Source organism: Micropterus salmoides, unplaced genomic scaffold, assembly GCF_014851395.1.
Source record: "Micropterus salmoides isolate LMB-PRFRI ecotype aquatic unplaced genomic scaffold, ASM1485139v1 Ms_hic_scaffold_19, whole genome shotgun sequence".
Classification (NCBI taxonomy): Eukaryota; Metazoa; Chordata; class Actinopteri; order Centrarchiformes; family Centrarchidae; genus Micropterus; species Micropterus salmoides.
This window is the reverse complement of record NW_024041039.1, coordinates 17,438,802-17,466,460: the sequence shown is the minus strand read 5'-3', so window position 1 is coordinate 17,466,460 and position 27,659 is coordinate 17,438,802. Positions and strand designations below refer to the sequence as shown.

The 27,659-nt window shown below is 40.4% G+C and overlaps 1 protein-coding gene across 2 annotated transcripts; it reads right to left on the bottom strand.

Moving 5' to 3' along the window:
• Positions 1-9,515: 9,515 nt before the first annotated feature.
• grhl1 (grainyhead-like transcription factor 1) lies at positions 9,516-25,256 on the bottom strand. 2 transcript variants are annotated; one of them, XM_038729566.1, is made up of 16 exons: positions 25,069-25,256; positions 22,779-22,968; positions 22,402-22,475; positions 21,793-21,926; positions 21,474-21,703; positions 20,751-20,833; positions 20,262-20,415; positions 20,031-20,142; positions 19,466-19,560; positions 17,109-17,352; positions 16,337-16,464; positions 14,555-14,583; positions 14,235-14,320; positions 12,666-12,751; positions 12,069-12,133; positions 9,516-10,860 (listed from the first exon to the last, which is right to left on the bottom strand). In XM_038729566.1, the coding sequence occupies exons 1-16, from the start codon at positions 25,086-25,088 to the stop codon at positions 10,746-10,748; spliced, it is 1,845 nt and encodes a 614-aa protein (XP_038585494.1). In that variant the 5' UTR covers positions 25,089-25,256; the 3' UTR covers positions 9,516-10,745. The 2 variants fall into 2 exon arrangements, with proteins under 2 accessions (XP_038585494.1, XP_038585495.1); XM_038729567.1 differs by lacking the exon at positions 25,069-25,256 and adding an exon at positions 24,808-25,030.
• Positions 25,257-27,659: the final 2,403 nt, after the last annotated feature.

The window sequence follows — 27,659 nt, the reverse complement described above, 5'->3', positions numbered from 1 at the left end:
CTATTTCTGAGTGAGGACTGTGGTGGAGCTGAAACAAATAAGCCTAAATAAGGTTTAAAAGTGAGTTTTTCATTATTACCTGCTGATAGTCTGAATGTGTTTTGACAGCATTAATAAAATACGAAATGAGCAAGATTTTATTAATGTAAAATAGACATCTAAAACTTTAACCTATAGACACATTTTCCCCTGCAAAAATAATTAGGCTAATATAGTCCAACCTGCTGGGTGTGACTGTGACTTTATAATCTCAGGTTCACGAGTAAACTGTGTCTATTTTGATCTATAGCCTACCTATTTTCATAATTAGGTAGCCGATTGCCACCGGCATTTTGTTCCGTTGTGTTACAGCTTAATAAATATAGCCTTCCTATTTAAAATCGAATGTAATGGGCTGTAGCACTTTATCATTCATTAAGGAAAGTCCAGTCTGGTAAATGATGAATGAGCAACGCTGTAGCCTGTAGTAGCCTAATAATGTTAACGCATTGATCCTTCTTCCACTCCTGCGTTTTAGAGCCTATCATGGTCTGCGTTGGCACGCATTCATATTTCTAGCTCCACCGATTAAAATGGAGGCTCTGAATTTATTTACCCGTTGCCATAGTATCAGAGCTCCATTAATGATGGATTTATTTCATCCCCACGCACGCGCTTCCATCAGGCTCAACATACTCAGAGTTGATTGAACTTATTCTGATCAGCTTTTCTGGAACCGAAAATTCAGAGTTTCCCCCTCAATGAGGCTCAATGAATCCCGAGCTCAGGGATAAGCTCAGAGTTTGTTAAGCCTGCTTTCTGAAACAGGGCCCTGTGTGACCCATCGCTTACAGTCAACTCTGCATTGAGGGATGCTTTGTGTACCACACAACACACATGGCCCCACCCTCTTTCCTCCTACACAATACAATGGAGGGACTACAGGAATTCCTTTACAAGTACCTGGCTCCTGATTGGTCTGAACGGAATTCTAAAGCCAATCAGTTGAGACATTGACTCGTGTGCTGCTACCGGTTCACTGTTGTCCTGGCATCATGAGGAGCAGGAGGCAGGTTTATGAGCTCCCTGGAGAAACTCCCTTGGAGACAGTCTGGCCATGTGTGCTGTAATGATGAAGGCTTGAAAATCTGTGATATTATTTAATAAAACACTTAATAATAGTGAATAATTTTCTGGCTGCGGAGACAATATTATTACTCTTTAATCAGACAGACAGAGACTCTCCTACTTACAAAATGTATCTCCTCATGCCATGAACTGAGAACAACCAGTGGAAACTCAGACTACACTAAGCACGGTGGTCCAGTGGATAGCTCTGTGGCCTAACAGGAAGAAAGTTGCGGGTTCAAACCCCGGTTGCCCTGGCCTTTCTGTGTGGAGTTTGCATGGTGTCTCTGTGGGTTTCCTCTGGGTGCTCCAGTTTCCCCCACCACCAAAAACTTGTTCTCCTGTCAGTGCCCACTGCTCCCCTGTATGTATGTGACAATAAAGAATCTTCTTCTAGAATTGTTGTTGTTTGTATAAACTGACTGTTTATGTTTTGTGTTTTATATGTTAATGCCTATGTAGCTATCAGAAGACTATAGGCTGCTTCTATGCATATAGATGAAGACATAGATAGAGCTTGCTACCAGAAGAGGACAGGTAGAGACAGAGCTACACTTTCTCACCTCATGTTTTAAAAACTTAAAAAAACTTTACAAGTAAACCATTGCCCAAATATATCCTGAATTCAAGTCTAAATCATCAGATAGAAATCCCCTACTTAATACAAGAAATACCAATAATTGCAGCAAAATGTATCTCCTCATACCACGAACTGAGAACAACCAGTGGAAACTCAGACTAATGTAGAAAATAAATAATCGTTGTTGTTTAGTATAAAATTACTGTGATGTTTGTTATTTTAATAGCAAGCAATTTTGTTTTAAGTTGTTAAATTAAGTGTTATTTTTCTCTTTCTTTTTTTAAATTTCATAAAATTGTTTACAGGTGACTTTCTGCCCTTGGAAACATGTTTTAACCAAAACATCATGCCAATAAAGCCAAGTGAATTGAACTGAACTAACCGGAGACCTACTGAGTTCAGTGTTCACTTCACGTCTACTAGTTATTTCTATCAGACAAAATATAGATCTTCTATATATTCATATATATAAGCTCATTTTGTTGGACTGAGCCTTTCATTTAACGCAACAATTTTTGTCAGATTCAACCAATCTGACAGCAGAGGAAAACACGACCAAAATCAAACAATATTTCTTTTTTTCTTTTATTTATTTATGTGGTTGTTATGATTTGAAATGTGATCGGAAACCTGAGCACCTGAGGTAAACCCATACAGCCAAGATCGAGGCTGGGAATGGTAAATGGTCTTTCGACCACTAAAAGCACTTATACTACATCACATTTACCCATTCACACACATTCATACACTGATGGCAGAGGTTAAGGTGCCAGCTGCTCATCAAAAACAGAAATTAACATTCACACACATTCACACAAGCAATTTAGGGTTCAGTATCTTGCCCAAGGATACGACATGTGTAAGTGGCCTGTGCTATACAACCTCGGGCTAGGCATGCGAGGCGGATGTGCTAACAAGGAGGCTAACACCGATGGGTGATAGCGTCTGTCGCTAGCAGGTCTCTCAAGGCGTCGGGGAGTGAGGTTTACTCACTGCACAGCGTAGTTGGGTACCAGTTACACATGTAGGGACAGTATTGGATTTATTTACACATAACTGCTTATATGTCAATATGCCTGATGTGAGAAACTTGCTACAAGGTTAGGTGAGATTACGGCTGACCGCCCATGATGCACCACATGAAGGGCTTGCTTATAGCTTTTCCCACTGCTGTAAACAGCCTGGAAACTGGGGGTGAATTGAGGGGGGCATTCAGACGGATTTTCAGATACTTCAAAACAGCATTATAAAAAGATGTATTGTTTGATGCCATTGCGGCTTCCAGTGTCTTTTCTGGAGAGCCAAACTCCCGGGCAAGGTCTTTAATCACGGCTTTGTTGACTTTTGTAATGCTGTTCTTGTTTTGTTTGACAGCAGAGCCAGTGAGGTTGATCTCATCCCTCGCTTTGTCTGACAGCCGGTTGATGACGGCGTTGATGTCTGCCATCTGCACCGACCTTCTGGTTTTGCGAGGGGCCTTTGCGACGAGCCTCATGATCAGGGCTTTGATGAGGTTGTTGGTCGCCCTCTCAGAAGTAGAACATGAATCAATTGACACTGTAAACCTTTCCCTACCTTCTGAGCGCGACGGCTGACTGTAGTTACAGGGGTAAGAGATCTGTGTAATCTTAGAGGTTGCTCCTTCAGGAGACATGGCACCTGAAGTCACCTTGACGTCGCATTTGATCAAATGCTGACAGTCTACTTGGACCTGACATGCAATTGATTACAATCAAAATAAATGCAGAGGGATCCAGATAGGTCAGCATCATTAGCAGATGATGCCCATTTAAATGAGAGGGCATTGTAGCCTGTGGTCTGTAGTCTGTCCGCATGTTACTGGCTTCAGGGGACTCCGGGATGTGAGTTAGCCCACCAGACACTTCCTCGCTGTGCCTTTCTTTGTTTGATGGCTCCTCCATCCAGAGTAGCACCTGCTGCAAGAACTTTCCCACTGCATCCTCTGTGGTAACATACACCCTCCTCATGACAGAGTCAAAGAGACTTCTTTCCCTCGGGAAAATGGGAATCTGATTTGTCTGGCTAGCCGTCAAATGACTGTATATTTTATCAGTGAGCTCCATTGAAAACTTCCTGATCACGCCACTGGATGTGATGTCTTCCAGTGTTTCGCTGGATTGTGCTGCAGGCCGCTCCGGCAGGTTTAATTGATTAAACAAGCTGTCAATATTTTTTTGATGGTCTCAAAATCTAGTGGAGAAGACAGCCGCTCTCTCACACTGATCATTGTTGTCTTGCTGGTTGGAGCGCTAGCTGTACGTTTTGGCCTTGGATAATAAGGAACACTTCCTGGCAAAATGTCTTCAATGATTTCATCAGAGTCATCCTCTTCCTCTGGTCTAAGCTGAGCGGGCCCTGAATACTGTTGGATCGCATTGAAGTTTGTCTTCAAGTTTCGTATCATTTTATCTAACTGTTTTTGTGCAAACTTGAAAAAGCTGTGTTTGCGAACTACTTGGTTGGCATCGGCAGTATCTTCTGAAGGTGTGACCTGTGAGACAAAAAAGTCTCTCACCTTGAGAAGTATCAACCACATGTTAAAATGAGGTCTTGAAGAGCAATTTTCCTCAATACATCTGTCCTGAGACTGCAGGTCATCAATTATATCCCTGACAATTTCAGACGCGATAAAATAAGCTTTCAGAGAGGAGCTGAGAGGCAGGACCGCATTTTCAGCCTCTTCTTCAATGTCTGGTGTCTCACTAGACCCTTTGGAGAAGATCTCAGTCACGGCTTTAGTCGCTGAGGGGACAGAGATCTCAGATTCTGCACTCGTATACAATCTCTGTGGTGATTGGACATACGGCATCAGAGACACACAGCTTTTGATTGGACACATTTGCAGGCACTGGGAGTTCAACCTACACAAATGTCTTTTCAGGTATCTGGTAGCATGAAACACCATGTGACGAAGATACGATGTGATGGAAATGTATCTAAACAATTTCCACTCACTCACACTGGATTTGCTTAGGGCTGTCAGCTCATTACTCACTCCTCACAACGAGCACAGCAATCAGTAAATAATTCACCAACAGCGCCGATTAGCTGCAGGAGTGTTTTTTGGTTGTTGTTGTTTTTTGGAAATAGCCTAATATGTGAAAATAAATTCTCAAATTGATTCGAATTTTTAGGCTATAGTCTGTTAAGTCTAAAAATAAATAAAGTGATCAATAAAGTAGACTATCCCTTTCCTCACAGGTGCCAGCACTGTAGCCCATGACATAACAACGTTACAGTCATAAAAATTTTGTTGGTGATACAACATTAGATGCAAAAAATCATGATTAAATTAAATACGTTATGCATATGCCTAATGGATAAATATAAGCCGGTAATAGTACACAGACCACCCGTGAGCAAGAGTTTAACAATTCATTATTTCTGTTTTAAAAAAAACAGTGTCAGCCTATTTATTTTCTTCTTTCAACAGATGAAATATAGCCTATAGCCTATTTCTATGGTAAAAAAATAATATCTGGGCTTTCCATAAATAATGAAATAATAGTATTATTGTAATATTTGTATACTTGTACATTTTTTGATCTCCTTTCTTTTAATATATTTATATTTATTTTCATGTGTATTGTAAGCACCACTTTATGCCAAGGCAAAGTCCTCATGTAAAAATGAACCTGGCAATAAACCCGATTCTGATTCTAAATCTACACAATTATACAAATGTAGCATATGGGGTAAGATATGGATCATATACCTTATGAATATTCTCTCTCTTTCGGGACTTCAGGGTCTTTCTATTGACGTCTGTATTTTATACCCATAATTGTATAAACCTGTGTGTAATATACATAAATGTACAGTTCTGTGATATTCAATAACAGAAGAAAGTTGGCACTGGTCTGTGTAACCTGATGGAATTATTAATGCGGATTAGTCTGAGATATTGTTTGGAAATTGAAATTCTGCCACATAAAGCACTGAACATATAATAATGGCTTGAGAAAATTTGTTGCTTGCTTAAAAGTGCATGCATAGCCTTCAAAGCATATACAGACCATTTGCAAGATTATCATGTGTTTATGTGTGTGTGTGTGTGTGTGTGTGTGTGTGTGTGTTTGTGTGTGTTTGTGTGTGAAGCTGCTGATGGCAAGAGGTTGAATAATAGATGAGCAATTCTTCTGAACCTCATTAGATTCTTGTTCTGTGTTTAAGAGGCATCAACTTTTGTGTAATAGTCTGTTTTATTAATTCTGTAATGCAGAAACTTATTAAATTTGAAGGTTGAATTAATTCTGTGGTAAATGTAGCTGTGATTGCTTTTATTTTGAATATTGTAAACCTCATTGTGCTTATTTAGTGGGTTGTGACTGCTAAAAGGGGGACTCTACACTCCACATTATATTTATGTAACATCTCATAGCACTACCAGTCAAAGCTCATGGCGCAAGTGTGCTGAAAGAACAGTAAAAAGTCATGGTTTAACTGTGTGGGTGTGTGTCTATTTTCAGTGCTTGATTGAAATGATCCTTCAGTAGATGTCATTTTCAGTATCTACAGACATTTCATCCTGTTATATCACCAAGTCCACATGGCGAGTGAATAACTTCATAGTAGGAGTGATTTTTTTGCTTTGGAGAGTAGTTCTATAAAAAATAATGGTATGAATCATAGAAAGACACACTGGAATATACTGACTCACAGAGTGGGCTTTTTTATCCCTGTTGAATAGCATTTGAAGTCTGTACTGCTGTAATTGCAAAAAGTATACAAAGATTTAGTGATGGAGTGGATGAGTGCTGGAGAAATTGAAAGAGATTTAATCAATTCTTATTTGAGTACTTCTCTATATGAAGCCAGTTTAAGACTTCGAATGAGACATTATCATGAAACTGCATGTGCAAATGTTTATCTGGACTCCAGCCTAATACCAGATATGGAATAGCACATATCTCAGAGGTAAATTGAGAAGGATTACAGCGCTAAGGGAGGAATGTGTTTAGTTTTCTCAAAGTGCGAAACTAGAGCTGCAACCAAAGCTGCACTTGGGATGTTTGAACAGCATCAAAGTAGGTCACTTGTGGTCTGGTCTGCCAAGGTTATGCTATACTGTCAGATATGTGTGCAATTTGACAGGGCAGAACCCAAAATGGTGGAGCATTTAACCTCAGAAAAGTAACAGATGCTGAGATCTTGACAGCAGTGAGATTAAATATGAGTCATCTGTTTTGAGTGAATATACTGTAGCTCAGTCCACCTAACAAATGGGAGTCAGTTACCATGCAACGTTCAAAGTAGTTTCACAGTGATGTTGACTAGACTGGAAATCATGTTACACCAACAACACTGCAGAGTCAGAGCAAAGATTGCTAGCATCTATACAAAAACATAATTTACCAGCAGTTTGAATGATGCATCAACACTGAATCAAATTGAAAGCCCTTTTATTGTCATATACTGTAGGTACCTTTATATTTCGCAACTCTCCTCCAGTTTGTGAAAGCTGTGGCAGGCTCAAATTAAAAGACTCCAAGATGGTCACTGAGTGGCACAAGAAAAGGTCTCCACCCACAGAAATGCAAGCTGTATCATCAAAACACCCAAAAAAGAAAACAATCTTTGGGCAGCTTAGAGCAAAAAACCAGAACACGTCTTGAAACTCACTGAAAGTTGCTTTAAATAAAAAAGAAAGTTAATAAAATTCTACTTGCGTATACACACATTCCAGGTATCAACACATAACACATAAATAATGTAATACCATAAAAATACCATCACTCTCAACACACTTTTTTGTATTTAATAGTCCTAAAAGGGGGGGGACAAAAATTAATCCAGACAAAAAGCAAACAAGCAGACAGATTAGCAGAGATTAGTGAGTTCAATGTTTGGCCAATAATCATATTATTCTGTCCATTCACAAACACCACACTTCAGTTGGGATCATTTGATTTCTATCCAGTTTGTTAATATACAACATTTGAACATAACGTTATGGAGAAAAAAAGAGGGACCATATTTCTGAGTTGTGAGCCCGGCCAGCTTCCTGACCTGGCTTAGAGTCATCTATCTATATTGAGGACAGAAGCTGCATCTTGACACCAACTGTGGGTTTAAACAAGGACATCTCAGGAATAAACCTGAGAATAAATAAAGAAAAGAACGGGGAGAATGAGAGAGACGCAAAACAGAGACAGAGCAGATGGCCTTTCACTTACAGGGCAGGGCAGCGTGGCAACGTTGCCATGGCTAGCTGGTTAAATTATAACTAAATGAGCCATCAGGTCTTTCTGTACCTGCACGTCAGAACCTTTAGAGAGGATCATCTTTTATTACGCTGCCTGTACAGCTATCAGACTGTGTTTGCAGCCTTGTGTGCTACAGGCGGGGGGCATCATGAGTCCTGACAATTATAATAAACACATGAAATATACTCATCACATTCATCAAAGACGAAGTGAGAAATGTGATTTGTCAGCCTTGCTTTTCTTGTGCAAACTGCAATATGTGAACAGTTAGAGCTACAAGTAAACAAAATGTTCTGCAAATGTATCATAAATAATATGAAAAAAACCTATTATAAACCAAATTTACGTTAAAGTTTGAACAGTATTTAGGTGGCCTGTGGGTATTTAGAAATCCGTAGCTCGAGAAAAGAAATTCAACAGATGATCTTTTTGCATCAGAGGGAGTCCTTAAACAAAATGCCAACATCACCACCTTTCTTATTAGGTTCTCATCTTTTATCTTATCTCAGTTCGCTCATAAAACTAGTTGGGAAGGGAAGACATGATAAGAACAGCTGCACTGTTATCTTGGTCTAACCAAGTTTCAGTTAAAAACATCAAATAAGATTGATGATAAAATAATTGATTAAAGACAATTTTCCTGCCAAAGACCTGAAATACAATAAATTTTATGTGGTAAAAACATTATCTGCCCAATTTTTTGTGACAGGGTCGTTTTTGCTGACGAGAACTTTATTCTAAATTTGCAGAATCAGTTGAGTACTTCCTGTTTCTTTGCAGATTCACCATTTTTTTCCTATTACATATCAAGACAGGAACTGAGAAAGCAGCTGGCACGCTGGGCCCCGGTCCTTCCTGAGAGGAGTCACGAGTGCCATTAGCCTTGTAGCCTGGACCCAGCAGTTATCAGTTACAGCTTGCTGTATTTTGTACGCTATTAACTGAACGTGCTGTGCTTTTATCAGGCTGGGTAGACAGAGGATGATTCTGACACCATCGGCTGATCGGGATGTCTTTAGTTTTTTGCAGGTATTTGGTCTCAAAATAAGCTATTGGAACAATATTTGAAATTAAATTAAATTAAATGAACAATGAAAAGTTGAGGGATCACCAAAGTGAACATGAATATCTGTACCAAATTTCATGTTGTCGTGACATTTCACTCAAAACCACAAAAGTGAACATCATGCTGGCTCTAGAGAAAGAACAGAACAACCTGATTAATATTACTATCTCTAGAGAAAATCAAGCAGCCAGCAGCTTACAGTGGATATAAATGAGAGCCTACTTTAATCAAAGGGCGTGTGAAGAAATGTGTGGCCAGGTTTCCGACAGAGCAGCTTCTCTGTACCAGGCTGCTCTGTCATGCCTGTTTCCTGTCCACAGGGTTAGGGTTGATGCCCAGACATCTGTTCCCGTGGACAGACACACTGGCACAGTTGATCTCTGCTACAGCTCAACATGTCAACCACAGGCAGACCTGCTATTACAAATCCAGTGTAAGACGGAAAGTTTGTAATATGTAGGCTGCGTTTCAAAAAGAATAAAAAAATATCAAATGATATGAGAGCGCATGAGGAAGAAAAAGTCTCAGACAACTACAGCAGCTACCGGAGAGTATTTATTGGGCACTTTGTGCATCAAATACTTTACAAAAAAAAACATCAATTAAAAACATGTTAATGACTTTTTGTCCTTTGACATGTGTTGTTAGAATAACTTCATATAAAAAGGAAAAACATTATATTATTAGGAATAATAGAAATTTGGATATATATGGTAAAAAAAAACAATGACCCACATCCGTTCTCTTAATAAATATAGACACAATAAGTACTGAGATACAAAAGGAGGAATCATATAGATATTTTTTTTCAGTGGATATATACAACATTTTCATTTTAAAAATCTGTTTTATCAGTTGATATGCTAACTGTTGTTATGGCAAAAGAGGACTTTTTTTTTTTCTGAATGTGTCTGAACCTGAATATCATATTGCACTTCCACAACAGCCTGTGTGGACTGTGCTAGACATTCATTGACCTATTTTATCAACATTCAGAAAACTACTCTACAGGGGAAGGGTCGCTGTGTTTAAGCATTGTTATCAATATATTCAGTAACTATTTAATACTTAGAAAAAGGCGAATTATTTAAATTGATCTGAGAAACATCTTTTAAGCCATTTCACTCACATACAACATGTTTCGTATGCTAAAAATTACAACATTTACAATATTCTATGCTAACTGGAGGATGGTTGTAGAAGATTTTACACACTAAATACTGCCATGTTGTTTAGTATTAAACACTGAACCACAGGGGCTCCATCAACAATTTGCTTTCTTCATTTTGTGCGCTAAATAACTCAACTTTACAGATTGTAATCATCAGTGCTATGGCCTTAGGAAGGGACAGATGAGCCGTTTCTACTCATTCAAGCAAATGAGAAACACTGCTGCTTGCATAGCATGAGGTATAGCAGCTCCACAAATGCTCAGCACACAAATGCAACTTACTGAATACAAAACAAAGGAGTCATAACAATCAAACCTGTCCTCACTTCCTATGCACAGAAAGGTTTTTAAATGAATCAAAATGTATAACTTACATGTCTATGTCAACATTACTGTCTTTTAAGAGCCATGGCTTTTAAATACCTCTTGTGGTCTTTTAAAATCTATTTGATGTTAATACAGCACAAAGACAACGTGATGTAAGTTTCAGATCAAGTCCATAATCATTAGACGTGTAAACCACTACTCCTGATGGCTCCGTTTTATTCGTCCTCCACCCTTCAGTTCTGGGTGATGTCACTTCCTCCTGTCCAATCAGATTTCAGTGAGGGTGAGTTTGTACATGCCACCCAACTCTTCCATGGTGATCTGGAAGGTGTCTTCGTTGGAATAGTGTTTGATGATGTTGTCATCCATGTGGACTAGAATCCTATTATAAAACAGATATGGGTGTTAGCAGCCTGATTTTTTTTATCCTCACCCCAAAAAAACACAGACTAAAATCCTGAATCCTGGAAATAAATTGACAAAAGGTGGGGTAGGCAAAGTTAGAGAAACTAGCAAGAGACAGCTTGATTTGGAAAGTATCCAACGAAAAACAATTCCCTCCCTCTCTCCAAAGCAACTCCCCCAAAACATATTTTCTTGCACAAGTGCACGGACAGAGTGTGCACAGGTAGGTAGGTAGACAGGTAAGTAGGCCAGTCATTTCATTCTGCCTAAATGAAATGACTGGCAGAATGAAATGACTGGCAGCTGTGCTTATTACAGTCTTGCAATAGCCATAGATACTAGGTTGTTTTAATTTTTGTGTCAGCGCATTTTATCTATTGATTGCTTAAAACACAGGGAAATAGCTATCCTTAATTTGTCCTTTGGTTAAAAAAAATCTGCCTACCAGCAGCTCTAAAGCTCATTAAATAACACGTTATATCTTGTTTGTATATCGTTTCCGTAGAAAAGCCAAAGTGTAAAAACATCAGGTTGAGGTTTAGGGGGCTTCATTTCTTGGTAGAGTAACTTCCTGGAGTCTTGTTTGCACAGTGATGTTTTAGTTAATTACTAGTTCTTTTTCACCTTTGACCAGAGCCAGGCTAGCTCTTCCCTGTTTCCCTTTTCCTGTTTCTAGGCTTTGTGCTAAGCTAAGCTAACTGGAGGCTGGCTACTACTACATTTTACAATACAGAGGTGAGTGGTATAAATCTTCTGATCTAACTTTAGGCAGGAATTAAGCATATTTCGATTGATTCATTGTACTGCAGAAATATTTTGCTCAAGACCATGGCTTTACCTTCAATATGCAAGTGCATCACAGCATCACAGCATCCGCTAGTTTGATTGCTAATCCTCAATTAACTCACAAATTACTAACTAAATACTTGAACACGCAAGGCAAAATCACAGTTTGTATTAGTGTAAAGGAGTGCTGTGTTGTGTTTGTGTTTGACCTCCCTGGAAAAGCCAAGGTTTGATTGACACTCTCATTATTTGCATTTTGAAGGACACCTCATTTAAGCTTTATTTGCCTATTAGAGGTAAAACTATTTGAGCAAGCTGCCAGGAAAGTCAGGTTTAGTCCTTCACAAAGTGTCGGACAGTGTAGTATAGTGTAGGAGTGTGTTACTGACTCATACTCACCCTTTCTTGCACTTCTTATAGACCTTTTCAACCTTATCCAAAGGTAATTCGTACTTCTCTGCAATCTGGTTGAGAAGAAAAAAATCAAATCAATGTTGAAAGACATTGAAAGAAACATAAAAAGTAATCCTTCATACCTGGTTAGCTTTATCAACTCCACTGTTGCTTCTCCATAATTACTGTACATGACCCTTGTACTCCATCTGTCATGTTAAACTGACCCCTTAAGTAATCGTACACCTGCCTATTGCTGTTGTTCTAGTTACTTTTGCATTTCACACACCTTTCCACATTCTCCTCTTCTTCCCTCCCCGCAGGACGCCTCCCCACCCATTTTATCGACCCCCTTGTGTCCCCCCTTTAACTCACACACGCCCTTTCTCTCTCTTCTCTCTTCCAAATCCACTCCTTGTTCTATTCTTCCCTACATTTTTCCTGAGTCCGTGTCCTGTCACAGCTCATTTAGCCTGCAGTAGCTGCTTAGACATACAAGAGAGAACTGGGTCTCAAGCTGCAGTATTCACGGCCCGAGACCACATGAAACAGAAAAGGCGCAATCCTAGCTACTACAAGTACAATGAAGTAAAGACAACTTACAGCTTCCACCAGGCCTTTCAGCGTGGGATTCTTCAGCATGAGGGCATCAAACACCTCCTCTGTCTCCTTGCGCACATACAGCAGGACTATGTGGTGAAAAGAGACAGGAAGGCATCAAAGCAAAGCATGCATGTTCATGGATTGACACAGAAACAAACCCAAATCTAGCCTCAGACAAAAGTCACAGGCAGGCGTAAAAGTGTGTGTTTGCGTCAGGCAGAACAGCTTGACTGCTGGTTTGGTTCATGTGTTTGGGTTTTTAGGATTTGTGGCTTTACAGCATTGCCATCTCAATCTCGTAATGGTGGAGCTCAAGCACACGCACACATATGTTTAATCCATTGGTAGATTTGCAGATATACCTTGTAATGCGGCAGGCCTGCTTGGGCAATCATACATACTCAAAAAAGTGGCATTGGTGGCAATGGGCCCAGACAAAGCACACCTAGAAAGCACATTCATCATACATGGTTGGAAAACACACACAAACGGAAGGACAGACCCCCCTCTCATTCACTACACTCAGTCTTCTAAAAATAGATGCTCTAAATAGATTTTCTCACATTGTTTTCCAACCTGTTGCAGGAACTTGATATTTGTGGCCTTAGAAACAACAGAAACTCCTTCTGTTTTCTATTAACTATGTGCACAGGAGTTTTCACAGTGTGGTAAGTGACTGTATGGTGATGCTTGGTTTCTTAATGCTACAGAATATACAGGCTACAGTCTCGCTTTGCTCATTGTGGTCTGGAGCTGCCATGGATAACTCTGTCTGAGACAGGAGTCTCTCCAAGGAGGCTGTTCAACACATGATTAGCAATTCTCTCTGTCACTCAGATGTCAACATGATCCCTTCCCAACCACCGCAAGATTGCCAGTTTTTGAACTGAAAAAACTTGACAGCTGTTATGGAAAGATTATAAAACGTCACCTAAACCTTTTACTGGATTTAGTTAAACTTGGAGTACATTTAAAGTGAGAATTCTTGTGGCCCCTTAAAATAAAGTCATGTCTTTTTGTGATTTTAGTTCTGAGATTGTTCAGTTGAAGCCTGATGAGAGCATGAAAGTATCCATCTCTTTCACCTTTTTCACAAGAAAAATCTGAAAAAATATACATTATGTTGGGCAACAGAGTATCTGTTGACACATCAATTGTGGTTTTAAATGCCCAATGTGATGCCCGACTTTCCTCTTCTACCTCTAACAAATCTTGAAGTATCTATTTACATATTGCAGCACTGAAAAAAAACTTGTTTCATACCTATGAGAAGGATCTGGGGTAAAGGGCACAGGCTTGTTGTGCATGTGTGTGTGCACGCAGTGATCAGTGGTATGCTGTTGGGTCAGTGGAGGCCCTGGGCATGTGTGCATGTTTTGAAAGACCTGGAATGATCACATGGCCCGGAGAGTGTACGCGTTGTCCTCACATATCAGGGGCCAATCACAGCACGCACACATGTGCACACACTTTGTCACACTGATTAAGCCCCTGAGAAGAGCATCACTCAAAGATCAGCATGTGAATAGTCAAAGCATTACACTACAGCAATACACACACACGTAGTACCTTTCTTTGGTTCCTCCACTCTCACCATCTTGTTTGGGGGTGAACTGAACTCATCATCACTGAAAGGTTGTCTCTTCATGCCCGAGCTGCAGTGGACACACACACACACACACACACATAAATAACTGCTTAAATGCCTATGACAACCAGCTAACAGGCTATAAAACACACACGTATGCACACAAAGCCCATTGGGCACTTCCTAGAAACAACATATGCACCCCTGTATGCCTTTTACTGGGAATGTACCAAAGGTCACCTCAGTTCAAAACTACTAAGCAAGTGTGAAAAGTGTGAAATCGGGGCTTCCAAAAACTCACCTTTCCTCTCCATCTTCTGTTGGGAAAGGCTGCAGAAGAAACAAAAATGGAGAAATTAACCTATATGGAAGACAAAAGTTAAAAACAACCAACTAAATATACACATAAATGACTTTAAACTGTAATTAGCATTAGCCATAAATGTCTTAAAATTGGGTACCCAATATTTATGGTAATAAACAACATTAAATATGACTTTATCTTGCAACAAAAGCGCATCTTTAAAATGTACAACTAAGAGCAAAATATTTCACATGCTGACCCTTTTATTCTTCCTTTATCACTGAGAAATGAGCCTGGTAAACAAAAAACTGCTACTCAGGTGTCTAATTATATGTGGAGCAAAGCTTGTACAGTTACAGCTGGAGAAACAGGGATCAAAGTGCAGGTCTCGACCCTGATAGGGGGTCACGGAATAATTTTCCGGGGTTTCTCAGATTTCGGAAATTGATCTGATCAGCTTTTCCTCTAATTTGAGTTATTTTTCTTTAAAAATAAGTACAGAAACTAATACAAGCCTCTTGTACAATAAATACACAATTATTTATTACTGTTTTACACAATAACAAGCCAAGTAAAATCAAGATAAATGCATAAAATTCTATCTGAAAATTACATAAAATACAAATAAACACAAATATATTAGAAATGCAGTAATCATGCAGTTACACTGCAGTAATATGTTGTTATGTGGAAGCTGTTTGTTCATATAGTAAATCACAAAGTGCATGAAACCTTTTCAAGTTTTAATTCATTAGTTGTAATAATGCATGAGCTCAATCAGTCATATGTTGTTTTTTTCAATTCTTTTTTTGGCTATTGATCGCAGGCGTTTCTGTTAATAGAATTCTATTCTAAGCAGGTAGGTAAACCCAGAGTTTATCAGAAACTGATAACAGCTCAGTCAGGTTCAATGTCATTGGCAGCAACAAAAATAACTTCCTGTCTGTCCCTCAGCTTTGCTTGTAGCTAAGTAAACTTACTGAGCGTGAGAGAAAGGGAGAAAGAGCACTTTTTTTGTTACTCAGCTGGGACTGCTCATAATTTGCTCAAAGTTCCCAATCAGTCAAATTTCTCAATGCATAAAAATGCTTTTTCCTGCACAGTCACTTTGTCCATCATGCATGTCACAGATAACATGAAAAGTGCCTGAAATGACCCAAATGCCCCGGGTGAAAATATGTGTGCAGGCCAGGTGTACTGTACATGCATACACACACTTCTGTGAGTCATGTGACATGTTCGTCCTGACTGGAAGATGCAAGGCTCAGAGTCCATTAATGGAGAAGAGGGCTGCTGCACATCAACACTGATAAAAACCTGACAAACTGCATTCATGCATAAAGCGTGCTGTTAAAGTCCTATCTCTGTCTCCAAATCTACCTCTTTATTTCTATATGAGCATACGAACGAGGTGGCAGTACAGGTAGTATCTTCTGAACCCCGCGCTTTGTTTTGAGTCACTGGTAAATGATTCATCCTGTGAGTAAGCAGCCTGAAATACAGCCATCATTATGTAGGACTCCTATCAGAGCTGGAAACCAGAACTCTCTGTTCCTGCCAACTAGCAAGCAAGCAGGTCAGCTCGACCCAGCTGGCTGATGAGTGGGTGGAAGCTGAAAACAAACTGTTTATGGACCACCTAAGATGCTACGAAGGGTACATAAATGTAGCAAAAACAATGTCCATGGTCAGAAATGTGACAAACAGGATATGTGATTCCCTGCCGTCCTAAACAGAACTGGTGTTAGTCAGAGTTTTGTGTCTGTGATTGGCACTCACGTGGCGCTGGAAGGTGGAGAAGTGAAGGTCAGGAATGAAAAGGACAGGCTGGGTCTCGAAGTCGTTCATCATCTTGAAGGTGGTCACATCGTTGCGTTTCTGGAGGATAGGCAATTTGACATCCGCAACTGGGAAGAAAAGACACAACAGGGAGAAGTTTAATATGAAGGACATCTTTAAAAGTCTGAACTTGTCTGAACTTGTCATCTTGATATTGAATCCATTTAATCTTCCGTTATTACTGAGAAATGAGCCTGGTTAACACAAACCAGACACTCAGCTGTCTAGTTTTATTTGATGAGCAAAGCTGGTGCAGTTACAGCTGAAGAAACAGGGATCAAAGTGTAGGTCTGGACCCTGACACGGGGTCACAGAATAACTGTCAGGGGTCAAAAGGTCATTTCACACATTGATCTGATCAGTTTTTCCTCTACTTTGAGTTGTTTTTCTTAAAATAATACAGAATACTAATAACAAGACTCTTGGTTATTAAATACATAGGGCCAATTATTTATTTCAACTCTGCTGCTCTGCATATCAGTTTCTATCACATCCTCTTTTTAGGCAAAGCACCTTTCAAACACAGAGGCAATTCAAAGTGATTTACACAAGGTATAACACGAGAAATGCATTAAAATTACATTTAAAAACACAGTAACATGCTAAATAAAACCAAGCAAAATAAAATAAAATCAGATTTTAAAAATTTTCCAATACTTAAACTCTAGGATTAAGTAGCTTGTGTGTATGACACAAGGTTAAAGTGACTCACAGGTCAGGCTAGGGTTGAGGTCAGGGACCTTTCCTTTCCGGCGGGACTGCTTTCTCTCCTCGTCTCGGATCTTCCTCTCAGCTCCCTTGTCGCAGAAGACCTTGATCTGGCAGTAGCCACGGTGGATGGGCTTGTTGCTGCGGTTGTTGTAGCTGTAGGTGTCAATCTGCAAGTTCAGAGGAAGACCCTTCACGCCCTTCTGAGAGGAGAAGTCTGTGCTCAGGCAGTTGACGGAGATGAAGATCTGTGGAGAGGGTACAGAGGGAGAAGACAGGATAAATGAGACAAATAACATGGAACAGCTGTGTTTCAAGCAAAGAGAAAATGTACAAAGTTTGAGAAACTAAACATAACAACAAGCCTTGTCAAAAGTAAACAGCAACTTAAGTAGTGATCTAATGATTTAATAGCTGCTGCTAAATCATAAAGAAACTAAGGTTTTCACTTGGAATCATTGTGCAACACATAAGGCCTCTCTGCGGCAGATGGCTCATGGTCTGCGTTCAGTGTTCTGTGTTGCCCTCTATTGGTCTACTCTAGTAATCATAGGCTCATATAGTTTGCTAGGGGAGATGCTGCTTTGTTCTCCTGGTGCTTGTATTGAAAACAGGTTATCATTGTGTCAACAAAGCACACCATCATAACAGAGCATTTGGAAACACCTAATAGAGATGATCCGAGGGGTAAGCAGCAGACATCACTGACATTAAAATGTGTGAATATGTGAACACTGGTCTGTTCATCTGTGAACCCTGAACATGTTTAATTTATAGTAACATAACTTTATTTATATATCATGTAGAGAGAATTAGAGAAAAACAGTTCTGTAGACCAAAAAACATTTTGTTTTGAATATTTTCAGTGATTTACAGGAATACATTGGCCTTCACAAAGCCAAGTTAGAATAAAATCAGTTTACATGTAAATAGACTAATCTTACATGTTTCTGCTATATGTATTTGTGTGTGTAAATATTAAAACAATATTTTTTATGACTACAATCATATTTGGAGTGATTAACACTAAATATTGGTACATTTTCCTTGTATTTGGGGTTTATGACAGCGTTACGCTTTGTTAAAATGATAAGTCAGATTTGTAGCTGAGCTTGTCATGCACAGAGCAAAATGTGGTAACACCAGTAAAAGGCCCAAGAGCAGGTAATCATAAGGGAGAGGGCTGCCTTTTGCAAATACATACTGAAATGCCAATCACCTCGGGGGCAAGTCACACACACACACACACACACACACGTCATATCTATATCTGTCATCAAACAGATCGATGAGATCAACCATCATTGATGAGATGCTCAAACAACGTGGCAGGGTGTCGCTTCCACAAATACACACACAGTGAAGTAATGAACACACACAAGGATGAACATCCTATGGACACAGGCCTCAAGTCATGAGACAGACCCACATCCTGGTGTGTGTGTGAGTGTGTGTTTGTGTGTGCGTGAGAGAGGTTTGTGCTTGTGACTTTATTTATGTAAAGCGTAGCCTACAGATAGCAAGGCGCTGGAGAGGAGTCACGGCCATGTTGTCTCTGTCTGTTTGTTAGCCTCTCAGTCGTCCTCCGTCTCAGGCTGAGCGGATCAGTGCCAGAGAGCGACATGATGGTCAACAACAAACAAAAAATCAAGAGTGGAAGAGAGGACAGGAGCTCCTGCTGTCTGTCACTGTCACCTCTCCTACCCGTTAAACAGGATTTTATTTGTTAACACGCCCCCTCCCTGCTGCTGAGTTTCCTCATTCCTGCGCTCTTTGTTGCACCTGTCTGGGCGTGCAGAAATACCTGAACACTCAGCATCACAATAGGGGTGAGAGACAGGCAGGTTGGACCAGTCATAAATGTATATTCACGGAGCAGGAAGACTCGTACAAGCACACACAGATACACACACACACACACACACACACACACACACACACAAACATACACTCTAAACTTTAAACAAAAAGACAAAACACACACAAGGAGGTGACGGCATCCTCACTCTTCTACGTAGGTCCCTAAATTTCTTTTGGAGAATAACAATGAACAAAACGGCTGATGATCATCGACAAAAGCGTGTCAACACCTGAAACCTTAATTTTGGTCTGTGGCAAAAACCACACATGGCCTTGAAAAGGAGGAGGAGTAGCTTATTTCTGGCTTAAGAGTGTTTATGTGAAAAGTTCAGGGCTCACATTAAGGGTTCAAGACGAGGAAGTACATGGAAACCTTGGATTACAAGTGATCCTGCGGAGAAAACATTGCTCTTGTTCTTATATGAACACTGAAGGGCAAAAGGAAGGCTTTCGTACAAGCATGTCTAATTTTGTGTGTACATGTTCCTGTTGTTGTCTTACTTTGGCTTCGTCATTTGTGTCCCAGGTGAAGGAAATGGCGTTGTAGGAAATCTCCTCGATGTTGCCGATGGTGTTGAAGCTCTCCTTGTAGTCAGCTGTAACAAAAAAAAGTTTGGTGACTCATTTAGTAGTAGAGTAAGATGCACAGCTGAACCAACCAAGCTGGTGTAAAAGAGTAAAAGCATGCACAAATGCACAGAACGCAATCAAAAATAAATTTTTGGATCGGCAGTTTAAATCGGCCAGAAAAGCTATAAAGAAAACTTTACCTTTATTTTCTAAAAGACTGTATGACACACTAAGGCTGCAAAATTAATCCCTAGCCAACCAAACTGAACTGTCACAACAAAACAACACACCTTTTCCTGTCAGTTACCGCTAAGCTGTCCTTTCAAGCAGCCACTTAACTGTGCAGACACGGAAGGATTAATCAACCCACTACATGACAAAACCAGGATGAATCACTGAAATCACTACACCAGTAGTGTCTAAGACATTACACTTACTTACTTAACCCTTTTCATTTTTTTCATATATAACACTGACACTGACACTGATTACTTACCAATGTCCAGACACCTCTGTTTGGCCGTGTGCTGTCTGGAGTGCCAGTACTTCCAGTGTTTCAGCTGATCATCTCTGCACTTCTCCTCTCCAAACACCACCATCACTACACTCTGGCAATGAATTTACACACAAAGTGACAACTTAATATGTTAAAAATGATATACAGCATGTGAATACTTTCAGCAATCCCTAAACTGTTCCTTGTTCCAGGTTTATCTTTCGCTCTTACCCTGACTTTGGTAATGGGTTGCTGCATTCCTTTGTTGTCAACCTCCCTGAGGGTGATTGGGTAAAACTGGCCCTTGTTGAGGTACGTCATCGTCCCGTCACCTGTCTTCTGACGCAGAGACTTGGACGCCTCAAGAGTGTACTCAAACTTATTCCTAAAATACAATAAGATAACGGCAGAATTAAGTAAACACAAAAATAAGACAACAAGAGACAGCACTTCTTTTTTGGATAACAATGCAATAACACCATTCAAAAACATGGTGAAGCATAATGGCGCGTTTCATTGAGCCGCTGCAGCTAAATCATGACCTAAAACCAGCGCATTGTCAGATAACGACCAGTGTGTGTGCAGACTCTTGTCTTTCACACCTAGGGGGAGTCTGGTGTCTCCCCCGTGACTGCAATGAATGAGGCCATTCTGCACTGTTGTGTCAAAAGCTGAATGGCGGTGGAAGCCGGACGGTGGGCCGGCAGCAGCGCGACTTACCCCGGCACGGTGTCAAACGGCGGGTACTCCTCAGGCGTCATGGAGGCCATCCGTAACTGGAGATCCCCTGGGAAGGAAAACACCTGCGGCACAAAAAGAACACAGATGAGGTGTGAAGTGAGGTGCAGCAAAAAGAAGATATTAAAAAGCTGCTTTGCTTTGATTTTAAATGATTTAATTGCCTCTTCCTATCCTTCACCAGAGGGATAATAGGAATTTAATTTTGTGCCCCTCAGGGATTATTCTCTCTTTTTCCTACCACTTTATATAGATGTTATTAATGTGTTCTTTACCTTCATCCCCATTTCTTTTAGTTCAAATGGCTTTTCCTTCATGTTGCTAACTCCCCACCGCAACCCCCCTCCCCGTACAGGGGTTTTGTTGGGTTACTCTTTTCTAAGGTAATTCCCCTCCAGGTTAAACAGAGAAAGAGGACAGAGAAAGGGCATTGGCTATTGTCGGAGAAAAGTACAGCACTTTATTGTGTTGGTGAGACAATGGCATAATAACACACTGGCCGCTATTTTGGCATGTTCAAATAAAACCAGGGAAGGCTGAGCCCACCGCTGGCTCCATGGGATCAGGTGAATATCCTATTGTCTGATGGGAGAGATCTGAGAGAGGAGAGGAGAGGAAAGCGAAGTAGAGGAGGAGGAGGAGGAGGAGGAGGTTGTAGGGAAAGCATTAGCTGGGTTTTAGAAAGAAGGGGATCGAAACACACACCTCCTGGGAACCATCCTTGAAACTCTCTGAATAGGTGGAGTCGGGGGGCGTGCGGGACTGGGTGCTGGGGCTGAACTGGACCGTGCTGTGGGTGAGCTGGCGGTCAAAGACACCCACATGGCTGTCGGTTTCGGTGCAGTTGTTCGGTATGGTCACTGAGAAGCCATGGGCCGGCACCTCTGTCTTGACGGGCGGGTAGTTTGGCACAATGGAAAGCGTGACGGTCGTGTCTGAAGAGTCAAGCATCAGCAAACTGACAGTCAGGTTTTCTGCTTGTAGGCTAAATCATGTCCGCTTAAGTTACTGAATGTGAACAGACCTGGTGAAGGGAAATGGGCCCTCTTCTCCTGGGCCAGCTGAAGAATATTGAAGGGTCCCTTGAGAACCTGGATCCTGTTCTCCATACCGGCTTCCTGAAGTGGAGTAATGGAGTGTCCAGCCTGGATCTGGTGTCTGCAACAAAGACAAACAGCACATATGAAGTATTGAATTTAAAGTGTTATCTGGCATATTGATTTTCTAAAAATGATCATAATTGTAGTGATATCCATCTATATAGCTCCATATATACTGTAAATGCTTTTTACTCTGTGGTCTCATTTACATTCTTGATATCAGTGAGATTTCCTGACTATATAAAGTCAGTATAACCTCGTGATCCATGTATTTTTAACTTCAACTGTAGGACAAATCTAGCCGGGTTGGGCAAGGTGACAAGGTAACAAGGTGCTCCTGCAAAGATGACCATGTGTGCTGTGAAATGAGCTACACTCTGTACTGTACTGCTCCTCCCACAAATGCAAATACACAAAATTCAGAGAACGTGAAAGAGCTTGAATCTCTCCATTCCCTACATGCTGTGGTTCCACTCCTCTGTGCTTTTATTTTTTAAGGGGGATGGTATTAGGTGAGGGCTGCTGCTGTTTACCTTTTGTTGGGATCCACATCACAGACCAGTGATTCTTGCTTGCTCTGCGGTATTGTTCTCTTTTCCCTGGGCACCTGTATGGGAGGGTAAACACAGCCGCTGAGCGTCTGACCACATCACATCCAACAACCTGGGTCATCCTACTGTCTATATGGGCAACTGGATCAGTTAAATGACATGGGCTCTGGCTCACAGATGTTGCTTAATGGTCGGATGACAGCATAAAGAAAGTTCATATATGAAAAGCCTGTAACGATTTGGTAACTAATCCCCTGAGAAAAGATTTTGCACATTTGATTCATGACAGAAAAGTTCCTATGGCTGGAGAACTTTTTCCTGCGTGGTCAAGACTATAATTTCCAGGGTTTTCCTGATACCTTATAGTAGTCGTAGAGCAGGCCCAGTGCTGCAGCGCTGTCCTCGTCTCCATTTATGCTCATCATGGCCTTGGTGGCAGCTGTCAGCGGGTTCTCCAGAAATGACTTCCAGGCTTCATCTTCTGTGGTGAAGGAGCGGCGCTGGCTGCCGTAGCCTGGCTCGTTCTGGAGAACCAGGACCGCACGCTTACTGCGGGAAGACAGAGTTTCATAAGTTACCGTGTACAAAGTGATTATTAAGATGTTAATGCTTTTTTAAATGCGGAGATCTGCTTATGTGATGTCATTTTAAAGCCTTTACCATGTGATACCTCAAAAAAAGGTAATAATTAAAGACAATACTTCAACTATACTGTATGGACACTACTTATTTAGACTCTAGGATTAATATCTCCCTTTATTTGATTCTCCTTAAGCACTCAACAGGTTTATTCTCCTCACTGACTTAATACAAGTTCACAAAGCCAAGACCTACAATCACGGCCTCGTGCAAAACAGACAAACAGGTTGTAAGAGTGAGAGATCAACCACGAAGATGTTCTTTATCTGAGAGACCAGTTGTTCAAGCTTTTCAACGATTGTGCAACAAATCTCAGCCATCGAACCGCCGAGGTGTCCTGAGACAAAGACGCTCTACAGGCTCGTCCAGTGTGACAACTCTAGTTCGGGTATCACCTATTGGCTGAGAAGGTGAACGCAAGTGATGCGTCTGATCCTGCTACATTCCTGCGTTTAAACAGCGAGGTGCAACTGTTTTTGTAAGAGAACCTGTTTGTGAAAAATAATCAGGTGTTTTTGTACACAGTCACCACCTGTGTCTCATCAGCTTATAATGGTCTTAACACATTAATTTTAGCTCACTGGAATGAAAATACAGCACTTTCTTTCAACAAGTGAGAAAATATTGAAAATTTTACCGTAAATTTGGATGTTTGCTCAACTTATATTGATTTATTTATTTCTTGTAATGACTAGAGCAAAGTAAAGTCATTAGTCGAGCTCTTGTTATTAAAGTCTCATCTAAATCATCAGCTTTTACTTGCGAAACTTTGGAAACTCCACACCTGCATAACACCACCACCTACTGATTTTCTGCCACAACAAAGTAGTTATGATAAAGTGTAAACGGACTGGTTCAGTTTCTACCTTGAGTATCTACAACAAATCAAAACAGCTTTTGCCATGGTCAAAGCAAGGAGCTAATTAGTAATCCTATATCTAATTGTGCTTTTCATAAAAGGCAGCCTGATAAAATCCATTATTTACTGGCAATAAAACTTTAAGGAAATGTAATCCCTTAACCAAATAAACAGAATTCACTTGCAGGGAGAAAAAGTCCTAATTGCAGCATGTATTCACAGACATCTGTCACTTTTAACATACAGCAGCATGAAATAACACAAGTATTATTTTTTTCTGTGCGAACATTTAGAGAAATACATAAGAGAAAGAATGCATGAATCCTCTAAATTTTGACACAAAACATTTCAGTCATATAGTGTAAAAATAAAATATAACCTCATGTCGCCCTGTGCTTGCTTACATTGTCTGTGTAAGTAGTCTGGCCAACGCCTAACAGGTGTACAATTTCACTCTCCGAAAATGTCTCTTGTCGTTGCACTCAGAAAACATACACAATCATTTATGTCAACGTGAAAGACGTTTCTCTCTTTTTTAAATGCTTTTAAGTGAAGCTCTTGATCAGAACTATTCCTTGGAAATAAAACCATCAGCAGACAGTTTTCTTTAGCTGACAGCTCCCAGCTCAGGTCCATGTTTTTACCTGAATAAACATCATTAAGACTATCCACATAACTGTTGGGGCTTGAAGCGAAATCAAACACTAAACCGCCCATCGCTATCACGGGACGGGGCTTTAATTCTAACAGGCTCCTCTGCTCGCACGACAGGTGGAGATACACCTGTACAGGCTTGAACATGACAGGTGAAATGAGCAGAGTTTTACCATGGGAAACTAGGAGATTTAATCACTTTCCCGCTTGGCAGCCAGTGTAAAGAGTAAACTCACCATTAAAAAAGAAGCCATAATTATCCTAGAGTAAGGCATGTTAAACAAATACCAGAATAATTTTTAATATCATATAGCAGCTATAGGTCAGAGGTGGACCGCAGTGTGACCTTTCATAAATTCCGTTCGTGCCATGAAGTTAAAAAAGGTGCAAAAATAGTTACAATCCAAACAACAGGTATTTAGAGTCAGTATTACAAGCTTATAGAGACAACCTGCCCTGCTGTGCAGGCTAAAAAGTGGAGAGTCAGTGCAACTTACTTGTCATGCTCCTGTGACATCTCGGTCGGTCGAACTGGACTTTCTAGTTGGTACTGAAAATCCGATCCGTCTTCTTTACCGTAGAAAACTCCGCCGCTAACGCTGGATGAGGGCCGGGGCAACAAACAAGGTGTCCCCTACTGAGAGAACGGGTTTTGTCTGCTTTTCTCGCTTTTTGGGGCAATGCTGAGAAATTGAGGCCGGTTTTACCTGTGACAGGCCAGCGGATTGGATTACAGGTGCACCGTGGGGGCGGGGACACACTGTCAATTACCATCTCTGAGGTTGTGATTGGCTCACCTGGTGGCCTTGCTGGAGCTGGAGAGGGACACGCACTGTGGACCAGTGGAAGAACAAGGTTTAAATTTAAATCATGTTGGTTATGAAGTGGGGGAAATATAGCCTACATATCATATAGGCCTATATATAAAACGAACAAAAAGGTGATCAAAAGGTAGATGATTGCCCTCAGAACAACAGAATCAAATAAGAAACTGGTTCATAAAACTGGATACCTGCAGATATCAAGTACTGATCAGATATCAGTGCTTTCTTTTCACCACATGTACAATCTGTATACTGTGGAATTCATTGCAGTCCTTTTTATGTGGCGTAAGTTACAATGAGGCCAGATATTGTTGTGACACCAAAAACTGAGGCAGTATATGGTAATGCATATAAAGAAGCTGTTTTTAAAGGATAGGTTCTGTGTTAAAACAATAAGCAGTTGCCCATTGAACAGGTTTCACTTGCTGTAATAATTTCTCCTGTTCATATCATTATGAAATCCCTTTCTAACAAGCTTCCAATGCAAAATACAAAAGGGACACTATTCTTTAATGTGGAATTCTTCTATGTCATGTGCTTAAAAAGGTCAATATGGGCAATCAATCAATCCATTGTTTTGTATTGGTGCATCAAGACTGATAATATACTTTCTAACCATGACGTGAACATGTTATACTGTTCACATCGTGAGTAGAGTAGAGAGTAGAGATGTACTGTTTGTGGTGGTAGTAAGTGACTTTGTTGTGACCTCATTACAATTAATTGTGAGGAAAATTGGCCATTTGAACACCTTCCACAACAACTGGACAATCTTCTGATGAAGATCCTGTAATGTGGCTGAAAGCACCACAGTTTTCCACTAAATGCAACCATTTTCACAACATGTTGTAGGATCAACTCTTTTTTTCACGAGAATTATACAAACAAATTTGATTTTTATATTATGCCACAGAGTTAATCTTTACGCACTAAAAAGCTCTCGGATCCATTTACGTCTTTGAGCATTTTGAGAGTGTGAACATTTGGGGAAATCTGTTTCAATAAATACTATTTTAACGTAAAATATCATAAAATACTCATAGGTAAATTGACTCCCACCTACAACTGGATGATGTCACAGAGTGTTGTTTACATTCTCCTGGAGGAGAGATTACTATCAGCCTGCACAGCTGCAGGTAACAAGCAGGCAAATTAGTCCTGAAACCTCCAGAATCATAAGAAGAGTGCAAATAAAATGATTAATTTGCATGCAAATAAGGAGGGCCACTAACGGTTATAGATCAACAGCATCCTGCAGCAAGTAACATGAAACAGGAGCAAGTTACTGTTAATGGGGCTGCATAAAATGGGGAGTAAAACTATATATCTATCTATCTATCTATCATATATTTTGAGCTTCTCTGAAACACTGTATTTGCATTGCTCCTACTCTCTATAATCCAACAACCAGCTTTGGGTGGCTTGTGATAAAATAAATACTTCAAAATCCCCACAACACAAGATGAAATGAAACATTCTGAGTGAAAACAAACAGCTTTGTAAGACATAGAGGGGGGCTTAAACGATGCTATCAGTGATATTCAAAGTTTCTCCCTACTGTGACTGAAACTAACTGTAATCCCCCACCTGCACCCACACCCCCCTCTCCCTGACACACACACAGACACAACCTCCTGCTCCTGGATCCTGTTTTACTGTTTATTTATCCCAGTGGAAGGACACCTGCTTCTTCGGGAGCTTGTTTGTGTTTGCACTGAGGACATAGGATAATACAGTGTACAATGAGGGAGGGATACAAGGGTGTGTGTGTGTGTGTGTGTGTGTGTGTGAGAGAGAGAGAGAGAGAGGGGAGGCTGGAAATTGTGTATGGGATGCTGTTGGTGGGTCTGACTAAATGCTGACTCGACAGAGAGCAGAGGCACCAAATCATGGGTTGAAAACAGACAAAAGAAAAAACGGACAGATCAAAGAGGGGGATCAGACCTGAGAAAACACCTGCTAAGGTACGACAATCTGAAAATACTCCATTACAAATAAAAGTTCTGCATTCCAAAATCCTACTTACATGAAAGTTCAGAATTATTACCATCAGCAAAAGTACTTTAATGTAAAATAAAACTATTCTGCAGAAAAATGGACCATATGACTGACATATTACAGTATTATATATTACATTAATACTTGCGACAGTGTTGCATAGTAGGCTACTCTTGTAGCTGGTCAAGATCATTTTTAACTACTTTATTTACATTTATTCAGTTTAGCTGACACTTTTATCCAAAGTGACTTACAATTGCTATACA